Below are 12,242 nucleotides of genomic sequence, written 5' to 3'. Positions count from 1 at the left end.
AAGGTTTTAATTTTGAGCCTCAATTAGCTTTCAAGTAAGTTATTCTTATTTTTAACTTTGGTTTTCTAAGACTCAAGCCCCTGTAACTATTAAATCCTAGTTACGCCCATGGCCATGTCTATGACTATAAAATAGTTTTAATATTTAAAAAAATAACTTAATTATTTTTATATTGTTGTAAATAATTTATAAATATTGATTAATACTACCATTGAGTATTTATAGTCAATGATAATACGTATAAATACAATTTATGAGGGATTTTTTTATGAAAATTTCAAGTATTTTTATTTAGCGAAAAATTTTTTATCGACATTTATAAACACTAAAAAAAAAGAATATTTCAAATGTCAATAAATAACTCAAAACAAGTAAAAATATTTTTAAAATATTTTTTTTTTTTTTTTTTTTTTTTTATTATTAGCTATTAGTATACAACTATGACAGCTCGACTATTACAGAGATAATACATAAAACAACATAATACATTAAACATTATAATACATATTAAATAATGAAGCCAGCATCCAATATAAAGGTAATTATTAATTTAATGGCGGTAGTGGATTTTGTATTAAGTATGGAATGGATATTTAAGGGGATATCAAGAGTCTTAAGTTCATTAGCTAAAATAATGCGTTTGAGTTGTAGGGCAGGGCAGTCAAGTAGAATATGGGATAAGTCACAAATACATTCATTCAGGTGAAGAGTACAGAATGGAGAATCATTAAGGCCAAGTTTAAAGGAGTGGCTGGGTAGAAGATGATGCCCTATGCGTAGCCTATTAAATTGTACTATATATGGTCCTATGTAAGTGTAGGTTATTGAACCAGGTTTTTTTAAATTTTTAAAATATTATTATGACGTATAGACATTTATCAATTTATCATATAACTATTTAAGGAACATTTCAAATATCTATTTATATAATAAATAGATACCTACCTTTGTATAGGTTATTCATTTTTTAATTATAACATAATATCAATGTAATCTGTGGATAAATAGTTATTTTACGGGTTAATATGCAATGTTATAAAAATTGAAATTCTAACTCGTAGAAATCAAGAAATCAATTTTGATTTTCTAACAAAAATTGCTTTTAATAAAAAAATTTAAAAACATAAATAGAACCTCCAAACCAATTATAAATTTTAAATCTTAGATGATGAAAAAATAATTGTTTATGAATTTCTATTTCTAAAAAGAAATCCTACATTTTATGAATTTCTTCAACATTTTTGATATTTTTAGTTTGCTAAATTAATAACTTTTCCAACGTCTGTACTATGACCTAAAGCATTGATTATAGAATAGAGTGAATAGACCATTCTAGTATTATTTTAGAATAGTCTATAATTTAATATTCTAAAATTAATGGTAGTATTAAGTATTTAAGTATAACTTAATTCGTGTGTATCACAGACTTCTATACGACAATACTACACTTTATAATTATAAGATATTATAGTATATCTATATCTATTATCTATTTAGAAATCTGTGGTATCCACGGTTTAAGATAGATCTTAAACCGTGGTGGTATTACATCCTTCTCAGTTCTCTTATCAGTGAAATAATTGAATACTTGAATTGTTTGTTTATTGCACGGAAAGTATGATAATATTCAGTGGTTATGTACTCATACTACTCAGTATGTAGCAACAAATTGAACAAATTATCACTTGACTTGACATTTGCGTACCTCTCCGTGATTTGTGAAGTGTGATATTTTAGCCATGTACAGCCTACAAGGCGTCAAAACTAATAACCACTTCATGTATAATAGTATCTACTATCAAATTATACGCTTTATATGAAATTGATACAATCAAGTATTTATTGTTTGCCGCCTGCCGGCTGGTGTACTTACCAATTGGTGTTGTGGTGCTCCTACGAGTCCTACGTATAGCTGTGTTCTTATAACTTTACAAGTTACAATCATTGAATCATACAACGTACTTCATTCGGCCGTTCAGCATTAGCTGCGGCCTGCATGTTGCATAGGTATATTATTATAAATTGAAGTAGTACTTATTCGTCTAAGATGAGTCGTGGAGGGAAATCGAAAAATGCATACCTGCCTGGAGATTTGGTGGCATTGGGTTCGAAAAATAGTCGAGTCGAACCAAATCCACAAGAGAAACGTGGTAGTAATATTTTATTACATAGAAAGTTAATGGAATCAACTTTGTCTGGTAAGTTTTTTAATTGTCTGAGTTGGACGCAACAATAATCACGTCACCAGATGACAATATGATTGTAAAAACGAGTATTTATTCAAATCAAATTTTTGGTTTTTATACAGTTCGTAAAATATCATATGTTACTGTGACTCTTGTGTTTATTTGTAAAAAACAAAACTCATTATTTTATTTAAGTATTATATTACTAATAAAACACGTCATAATTATTCATTACCTATGGCATTTAGTAGTAATATGTTTTTATAATTTTAAATTTAGATAGAAAACGAACTGGACCTCCTATAGCTGCTATTCCTAGTAAAAAACCTAAACATGCAGGTTCTAGTCATAGTTCATTTGCTTGGGAACAGATGTGTATTGAGGTCGATTCCATTGACTTAATTGAATCATTAAATTATTCAATCCAAAATCAAGAAAATCTTAAAGCTGTAAGTGTATAATTAAGTTAATTTAGAATATGTATAATGTGTATATAACATATTATGTGAAATATTTGATTATTTTTATTTACATATAAATTATTTAAATTTAAATTTATATAGTATATTTAATTATCAAATTTTTTTTTATTATTATTTATTATTATCAAAGTAATATACAAATCTTTAGTATTTATCTTATATATTTTATTTGACATAAATACAAATAAAATTTGTAAAACCTCATTTTTATGCATTTGTTAAATAATCATGGTTGACACAATCCTTTTTATTAAATAATGTATTAAATTATATATAATTTAATTTTAGGTTGGATTACTTTTTGGAGCTTTTAAAATTATGCATACCCAGCGATTAAAACCAGAATTATTTTGGAGTTTATTAATTGCTGCTCGTCAATTTCCTACATTATTTCATAATGAAGAAATTATAAATGCTTTGTGCTCCATCCTTACATGTCACTCAGTTGCTTCAACTAAACAGCGTCAATATAACATAGTAGCTGCAGTTACTTCTGTTAATTTACTAATGGCATCACACGATAAATTGGTTCTTTGGCCAGAAGCATTTGTTAAAGTAATTTCTTAAAATCTGAATATACTATTTTTATAAGTAATATTATTATTTACCTATTTATTTTAAGGTTTTTGTTGAAGATTCAATGGGAGAACGTCTGTGGGTAGATAATGAAGAATGTCGTTATTTTGTTGAAAACTTGAAAATTAGTTTAAATACACGTACTTCGCCTTTTATTCCTTTGGATTTTTTGGATACTATGAGTACAACCGAAACAGCGTTATTGTTACCAGATTCTAATGAAGTTTCAATTATGTCAAGATATGGGGCAAATCAAACAGTTATTGAAAATATAATTTTAGATGTTGCCAAAGAATATTTAATCAGAAGACAATCAACTGAAGGAATATCCAGGAATTTGTTAAAATTATTATCTGTTGCTGCTGGAATTTTGGAGGTTAGCTATTACAATTTATATTGTTTTATTATGAATGCTACAAATTTTAATTTTAGATTCGGGTTATGGTTGCTGGAAAATTGGAAGTTTGGTTACAAAATGCTAAGCTTGTACGACCAGCCCAAGAATTACTTTTAGCAGTTTGTGTTAACTGTACATCACGCACTCAAAGAGATTTTGATGTTATTTCAACTATTGTCAAAATGAGATTAAAAACAAAAGCTATGGGTAACTTTTATGTATCATGTATCAAGTAAGTGAAATTTATTTATTTTTATTATTATTAATTAATTTTCAATTATTTAATTTTTATTTTTACAAACAACTAGAATTTAAGTCAAAAATTTCACAATAATATCACTTAATATTTATTTTTTTTTCAGAGAGTTGATTACAGCAAATCCAAATAATTTGCCAGTTATATTAAAAAATGTAGTTTATAATGAAATGTCTACTTCACGGAATACAAATAATATGGCAATTTTTCAAGTTATTTTTAAAGCTGAACCAGATTCAAGTGCAATACTTTTAGCTGATATTTTTCAGGTTTGATTCTTAAAATACTTTAGAATTATTTAATTGTACTAATAATCTGAATTCATAATTAGGAATTATTAATATTACGAGATGATTATTTGAGACCATTACGTGGACTTCTAAGAGAAATATCTCGCCAAGTTCGAACTGATTTCAACTTTTTAACCTTTTCTCAAGGTCTTTTAAATGCCAAAGAGCCAATAAATCAATCTCCTGAAGTTAAGGATAGAGTTTTTGCTGGAATTATAGATCTCTTAACGTTGTGTATTTTTCTAACTGTGTACCCATATATGCGTTCAGAACGAAAAGATGTTGTACAGGTAAAAAAAAAAAATAATAAAGTGTATTTTATGTAAGAAATAATTATTTGTTTTTTTAGTTTGAAAAAATGCAAAACATTATAGCAAAAATTCAACAGGATGGTGTTGTATGGCTTCAAGGTATTGCTTTAAGTGCTTATCGGCCTGCCCCTACTGACTATGTTCATGCATTACACAAAGTATATATTTTATTTATTATCTATACAATTTTTTTACTTACTTTTTTTATTTATATTGCATAGTTTTTGTTAATATAGTATAATGTTTTAAGTTTTATTTCATGATTTTAGATACTATTAATGGAAGCACCTGAACAGTATTACAAATTAGAAAGTTGGCCTCCTGAGCAAGATAGAACAACAATATTTAGAATTGCTACAGAAGTACCATTGTTACAAGGTACAGTTTTAACAATACTTATGATGGGATTGTCAAAAGAACATCCTTTGAATTCGCCAGACGCCTTGGAATTGATGGATCAATTAGTAAAACGTGCTGCTTCACTACAAGTGTATCAAAATTCTAATATTATTAGAGGTAATATTTTATAAATATATTTTCTTAAAATTTGTTTATGTTAATTAACCATACTATTTTTAGCTGACAAATACGAATTATTTGAAATGTTATTGGATTTATGTGAATATCATCATCCTGATAAAATAGAGTTACCATTGGGATATACACCTCCACAATTAGCCATATCAAATTTGTATTGGAAAACATGGCTGATAATGTTAATATATTGTGCTCATATACCATTAGTTTTTGGAACTCTAGCTTGCCGAAAATATCCAATGTTAAGAATGTTTATAGAGATGTGTATCACAAATAATTTTTCTTTTCCTCCATTCCTGGAAGATCTTCAGTTGCAATCACTTGAAAAACAAAAAATACTTGAATTTGAATCATATTTGGCTGCAGCTTCTACAAAAGTTACAATTACTGAACAAACAAGCTTACTGTTAAGTCAACTTATGGGCATGGACCCAAAAGGTCCACCTAGGCGTCCACCATCATCTATTTTAGAACAATTAAGAGTCATGAATACTAACTTACGTATTGGCCATTTGCTGTGCCGATCAAGAGACCCAGATTTTCTTTTGGACATCATTCAACGCCAGGGAACTTCACAATCAATGCCTTGGCTGGCTGATTTAGTAAATTCATCTGAAGGATCATTAAAGTAAATATAAATTCAAAATGTATTTTATAATTGCTAATAATTGTAATTTCATCATTAAATTATTGAATTTTTAGTCATTTACCTGTTCAGTGTTTATGTGAGTTTTTATTGAGTCCAAGTTGTCGACAACAAGGTAAATTTAATCAATTACTAAATCATCTGAAAAAGCTTTTAATGCATCCAGAAACTGATCCAATAATAAGTTGTGAAGTTTTGGAGTATTTTTTGAGACGCTTAAGTTCTCCAACTAGTAGACAACACGCTATTTTAGTAAGTAAAAATACAGATTTAAAAGCTATGTATACATTGTTAAATAAATAATAATTTTTAGATTTTGATTAAAATTAAAAATATTTTTCTTTTCAATTTCATGTTCTTATTTCTTTACTAATTGTATTTATAAATCTGTTAAAACTAATATTTAATGTTAATTTTCAAAGGGTTTAAAATTACTATTAAATGCAACTGACGATAAAGTTATTGACATTGATAAAGTAATTGAATCAAAAACTGATGTTTCGTGGTTATTAACCAGTCTACCACAACTTCCGAATTTTCCTGCTTTTAAGTCCCAGGTAAAAATCATAATTTATTGCTGAATTCTGAGCTCAACAAAGTGATTTTTTAATTATTTGTTTACTTCAATATTTTTAGATTGTTATTGCTCTGAGACAAGCTTGTCAAGTAGAAAATGACCCTCATTTAATAACAGCTTATTTGACGTTTCTGGCTGAACGGACATCTGATGTGGACAAGGCAGATAGTTTAACTAATGAGCAGCTTACTGACATGGTACTTGATATGGCACAGTTAATTGTCGAACGAAGTACAGTTATGGCTGCAGTTCTACCTGTGTCAACAGATACAGTTACTGTGTTCAATATTGCCTTAAATTCTTTAGTTAATATATTTTACACATTTCTAAACAGGGTTAGTCAATTTTTTCAGTTTAACTTTTAATTTATTGATTTATTAATTAATATTGATTATTTACGTTAGGCTAGAGAACCTTGTCGTCAAAATCATCCTTGGTCAGAGAATCAAGATCAAATTCTCGTAACATGGCCAGGTGGTCAGGAATGTACTTTGCACATTTTGGTTGTACATGCTATGATTATATTGTTAACTTATGGCCCTCAGTGTATTCACGATCCATTGAAATTTGATCATTTGTTAGAAGCTTGGTTTCCAATAGATAGAAAACAAATGCCTAAAGTAAATCTATAATTTTCTATTTAAATAAACTGTTTAAATATTGTTTACAAGTTATTCAACAAAGCAATCTGTTTTTTTTTTTTTACAGGCTTATTTAGTTGATACATCAGAAGAAGCATTACTAATACCTGATTGGCTTAAGCTGCGTATGATTAGGTCTAGAGTTCCTAGGCTTGTAGAAGAAGCATTGACTGACCTTGAACCACCTCAATTAATATTATTTATTCAATCATTTGGGATACCAGTTGCATCAATGAGGTAAATATCATAATATTAAATTTGGTAACCCTAAGTATTTTTTTGAAATATGGAAATTAAAATTAAATTTAGCAAACTATTGGAAATATTGGACAAAGCTGTATGTCACGATCCAGAAGCCATTAAAGCTGCTGTTATGGATAAAGCTTATATGGTTCAACTAGTTCAAGTACAGCAAAGACGTGGAGCACAAGGAGGTCAAATATTCTCATCAGTATTAACATTAAATGAAGAATCAACAATGATGGAAGTAGAAGAAAAAGTACAATTGACTAATAAAAAAAAGTTATCAATAAAAGGTATTTCATTTTGTAAATAAGTATTTTAATCATATTATTATTTAAATATGAATATATTATTATAACTAATAATTTTATTATTTTAGACAACTCAATTAATGTATTAGAAAAGAGTAAAAATATAAATGTTGATTTAATCATTTCAAATCTTTTTACTTCTAAGATGGAGGGTGAAGAATTTTTATTTTTGTTACAAGTATGTTAACCAATTTCATAATTTTACTTCACATATATTTTAATTTTTAATGTTTTTAGTCACTATCACAAGATTCAAAATCATTAGCTCAAAATTGTATGATTGCATTGTTCAAAAATATGTTAAGAAGTAAAGTGTATCAGCGTTCTGTTGTGGCTAATGAAAATATAACTTGCCATTTACTTAAAGTGTTAATGACAAAATGTGGCTACAACAAAATATTAATGTCTATTGTTAAATTGATACTTGTTCAATTGAATGTGAAGAAAAAACAAAATAATTTGCGTATGATTATAACAAATTATAAAAACAAATATGGTTTGTTATTTGATTTTTTCATGAAATAATTATTGCAATTTAGCTTACAAGCAAGTTTTTTAAATGTAATTTATGTTTTGTTTAAAAACAAAAATCCTAATAATTGTCTTAAAGCTAAACTGCAGTTTCTTTTTCTTTATCCCTTGATGTTTGATTGTCTAATTTAAATTTAAATGTAATAGAAAAAACTAAAAAACCACCTCAAAAACGTAAGAAAACAAATGAATCAGAGTTGATGGAAGTTGATAATTCAATTAAAGGACAAAAACGTTCACTTTTTGTAGATCTACCAAAAGAAATTGAATTAAAAATATCTGATTTAACAATTGATCAACAGGTAACATATCATTAAAATTTAAACACCAAATTTAAATTACTACTTCATGTTGTTTACTTAGGTTAATATGTTGTTTTCAAAGACAACTTGTGAGAAATGGAATTCTGTAAGAAAATGCAGACCATACTTATTAACTTTGCTCAATCACCATATGAATTGGTCGTCGTTGGAATGTGTCTTAGATATTTTATTGCAGTTAAATAATGTTGAAAAGTTAGTTTCTGGTATTTCATATTTTAACATTAAAATATTGATAAATAATAATTTTTTCATTATATTTATATTAATAAAAATATTTTAATTAAAACTTTTAAATGCTACTATTAAATAATTTGTGAAATTATTAAAGTTAAATTTGTATGTTTTAATTATTTTTCTTTTTCTTTTAGATTTGAACCTTCATCAGTTCTTGACTTAATAACAGCTATTACGACAAATCCAAAATTATGGCAAGGTAGAGAAATGAATGCTTCTAAAAGTAGATCAAATGAAGGATTGATGTTATTGAACCATGATCAGGTAAACTATTTTTCTGTTAGATTATTAAAACTAAAATTATTTGATTGGAAAACTTTAGTAATTCTATTGGCAGATGGGTTTTCTTTACTTATAATAAAACAATTGAATACATTTATGTATTATTATACTAAATGCATATAATTGCATAGATATATTATATTTCAAATTAAAAATAAATTATTTTTGATATTTTTGAATGAAGCTAATAATAAATATTAAAATATGTATTTATTTAGTTTTAATTTTTCACATTTGGTAATGCAAGGATAATACATTTTATTTTAATTTAATTTAATAAAATAATTAAGTTTAAAAAAAAATGTATTTTTACTTTATTCTTATTATGTACTAACAAAATAGTTAATGCCTTTCATGCAATTGTTTGTTTATCATAATTTACAGTATAATAATGTAATTATTATTTTCTTTTTTAAGCTCACAGCATTGTTATTGTATATGATTGAAGAATGTAAAGTAAAAAATGAAGATCCAAGTATAACTTGGACAGAGTTATCTGCATTCATGCTAACCAAATTATCAGTGATATTAAAAAACTGTTTGGCCAAAAATAACTGTGTCCAAATCTTCCACAATATTTATTTAAAATATATTAATAGGTAATTTAGAAGACTATTGGGTATATTCATCTAGAATTCATCAATTTTATTATGGTTTTTTCAGTTCAAACATTGCAGTGTTTAAACAGATTTTAAGTCTTGTGTACACTAATGACCCAAACATCATTAGTAAATTACAATATTATGATATGGATAGCTTTTTGGATCCAGTAATTATAAAAGGTATACATCAGTCTTTGCATATGATTGATTCATTAATGTTTAAAATTGTTTTTAATTCTAATAGAAAGTGAAGGATGTGCTTTGGATTCAATTTCACACACTGTTGTGTCATCAATCGTATCCACTAAAATTAAAAGGGACAAAGAATTGAATAAAAAAATATATGACTATGAAATACTAGCTAAGCGATTATGTACAACTCATCCTCTTCTGTTCCTAAGGTAATAAATTATAATTGATTTTATATGTGCTTATGTTTTTATTTATTCATTTTTATTTTAGGGTATTTGAGCTATTATCAGCCCCATTGCGTCGATGTTGTTATCTTGAGTTTAGAGCAATGAAATCTGGCCATCTTTTATTGCTCAATAATATTCTTGATTTATTAGAAAGTTTAGAGCCCACAGTATATTTTTCATTTTACACAGACGCTCTTCACAAACTTTTGGGAATTTTCCTGACCATAATCAGTGTAACTATTTTAGTTATTTTTTTTATAAAGTATACAATTTTACCATTCTATATTTACATATATTGAACATTTTTATTTTTAAGAATAATTTAAACGTAAGTGCTGCTAGAAAAGAATTTAATACACTTTTAACAAAATTTGGTAACCGAGTACACAGCTATATCGCTGCAAATTCACAAGACGCTATGATTTTTATTAAATCAAATATTATGTGGTTCGGGTAAATATTATTTCATTAAAATTTAGTATTTTATACATGTAATTTAAATAATTGAATTATTTTCTTCCCAGCAATATCATTGAAAGATACAAAACTATTGGAAACCTGAATTTACTAATTAGTCAAAATGACCAAGTTATTGTATTGCAGCCACCAAATGAAACATCAAACGATTTGCCATATGACCATTTCTTTAGTTGTTTTAAAGACTCTGGTAATTTAAATCGCAAATTTTATATAGTACATTAACATTAATCTTTAATTATTCGTATGTTAAAGATTCTGCAAATAATTTATTATCTGACATGGAACGTTCTGCATACCGTAGTAATAGAGCATTGGAGCCATTTTTAAATAAAGTCACTTCATTGATCAGGAATCCTAGTTCACATTTACGTTTACCATCTCTTGGATTATTATTGCATTATTTACAGTTTAACAATAGTAACTTGTCTACAAATTCTGTGTTGGTACCAGCGATACTGAGTGCACTATTGTCTGATGATGATGAAGTTTCTAGCACAATAAGAAACCATATTGATTCTTTGTCAATGTCTAGAGGTAAATTATTTATATATGTTATTCATTCCACGTTTCTATTTGTACCAATTTTTGGCTGATGTTTGCCTGTTTTATTTTAATTATTTAAAAATTTCTTTTCTTTTATGAATTGTCTTATCTATACAATTTTTACTTTTAATTTTAGATTGATTATTATTGAAATTTTTATATTTTTTATTATAAAAAATACTTAATACTCAATGTCTAATTATTTTCAGAAATGGCATTGTCTTTGCTACTGGAAACATTCAAAGTCGGTATATACAAAAGTTTGAACACAACTCCAATGATTACAAAAACAATTTCTACAATGAATCTTCAGTCTGGGTGTTGAATTTATGTATGTAATTGTATTATGTGCTTAAGTTTTAACCGAGTTTTCTTGGTGTATATTTTTTTATGTGTGATAATACAAAAACGTTTAGCTACCAATATAAAAAGTACTGATTTTGTGTAATTTTTTTAAAAAGAGAATAAAAATAATTTTAAATGACATTCAATAAGATTAGAGTAAAAAATTGGTAGGATTTTTTTCTAGGAAAGGATTTAAGTATTAAATCTCAATCATAAATAGTTTAAAACAATTAAGGAAAGAAAAAAAATAGTTAAAAATTAATATTTGTATTATTTTATTACTTTTAATATTTATTTATATTGAAGCTTAATAATGTATAATCATAATTAATTAATTTTTAATTATACAATCAGTTGTTGTATTACAAAAATTAAGTTACCTACTGTGAAAAGGTAGTTTTTTCCTGTTATTTTATATACTTATAATAGTAAGATTATACACAATATTATGTTATGTTACATTTTTAATTATATTTCTTTGATGGCAGATGTATGTGTATGGGGTATGTGTGACAGATAACCTCTATTTATTGTAATCATAAATAACAGGTGTTTTGATATTGGTATGTTTGTACTCTTAAATAAAAGTGTAAAATAGTATGTATTTTTTAATAATTGATAAATAATTTTTGATTCATTATCTTTTTTGTGTAACAATTATTTAAAAAACATGTTACATTTTATCTTGACTTAGACAATCAATTTGTTAAAGCTGAATATATTGTTGTCTGGTGTTAAAATTCAATAATGCATTTTAGATCTTTTTAGGAAAGTTTAATTACATTTTTTTTTATCATTATTGCATTATGAGTTTTAATATTGAGTATTAGCTGTAATTATGCTAGGTTTGAATTTTTAATATTATGTCCACGCTATTCATAACATTAAGTCTAAACAATAACTGTCAAGATAAAAATGTTTAAAATTTTAAAATTAAATTTAAAAAAAACATGCAATTACACGTGGGTTGACAATTTTGTATTAAATACATTAAACATTTCTAATTTGATTATACAATAGGAGTTATGGA

General features: G+C 26.1%; 1 protein-coding gene across 1 annotated transcript; it reads left to right on the top strand.

Annotated features, from left to right (window-relative positions):
• The first annotated feature begins 1,626 nt into the window (after positions 1 to 1,626).
• Positions 1,627 to 11,816, top strand: LOC132919460 (integrator complex subunit 1). Its single transcript, XM_060981095.1, has 29 exons — positions 1,627 to 2,198; positions 2,466 to 2,635; positions 2,957 to 3,223; positions 3,291 to 3,620; positions 3,677 to 3,873; positions 4,004 to 4,166; positions 4,229 to 4,477; positions 4,537 to 4,656; positions 4,768 to 5,014; positions 5,078 to 5,663; positions 5,738 to 5,933; positions 6,104 to 6,238; positions 6,318 to 6,593; positions 6,663 to 6,878; positions 6,967 to 7,136; positions 7,209 to 7,435; positions 7,522 to 7,631; positions 7,691 to 7,949; positions 8,132 to 8,286; positions 8,348 to 8,499; positions 8,676 to 8,805; positions 9,241 to 9,422; positions 9,487 to 9,605; positions 9,670 to 9,826; positions 9,888 to 10,077; positions 10,161 to 10,297; positions 10,369 to 10,511; positions 10,577 to 10,858; positions 11,077 to 11,816. The coding sequence occupies exons 1-29, from the start codon at positions 2,048 to 2,050 to the stop codon at positions 11,190 to 11,192; spliced, it is 5,832 nt and encodes a 1,943-aa protein (XP_060837078.1). The 5' UTR covers positions 1,627 to 2,047; the 3' UTR covers positions 11,193 to 11,816.
• The last annotated feature ends 426 nt before the right edge of the window (positions 11,817 to 12,242 follow it).

The sequence above is a fragment of the Rhopalosiphum padi genome, chromosome 2 (assembly GCF_020882245.1).
Source record: "Rhopalosiphum padi isolate XX-2018 chromosome 2, ASM2088224v1, whole genome shotgun sequence".
NCBI lineage: Eukaryota > Metazoa > Arthropoda > Insecta > Hemiptera > Aphididae > Rhopalosiphum > Rhopalosiphum padi.
This window is presented reverse-complemented; position numbering and strand designations above follow the sequence as displayed.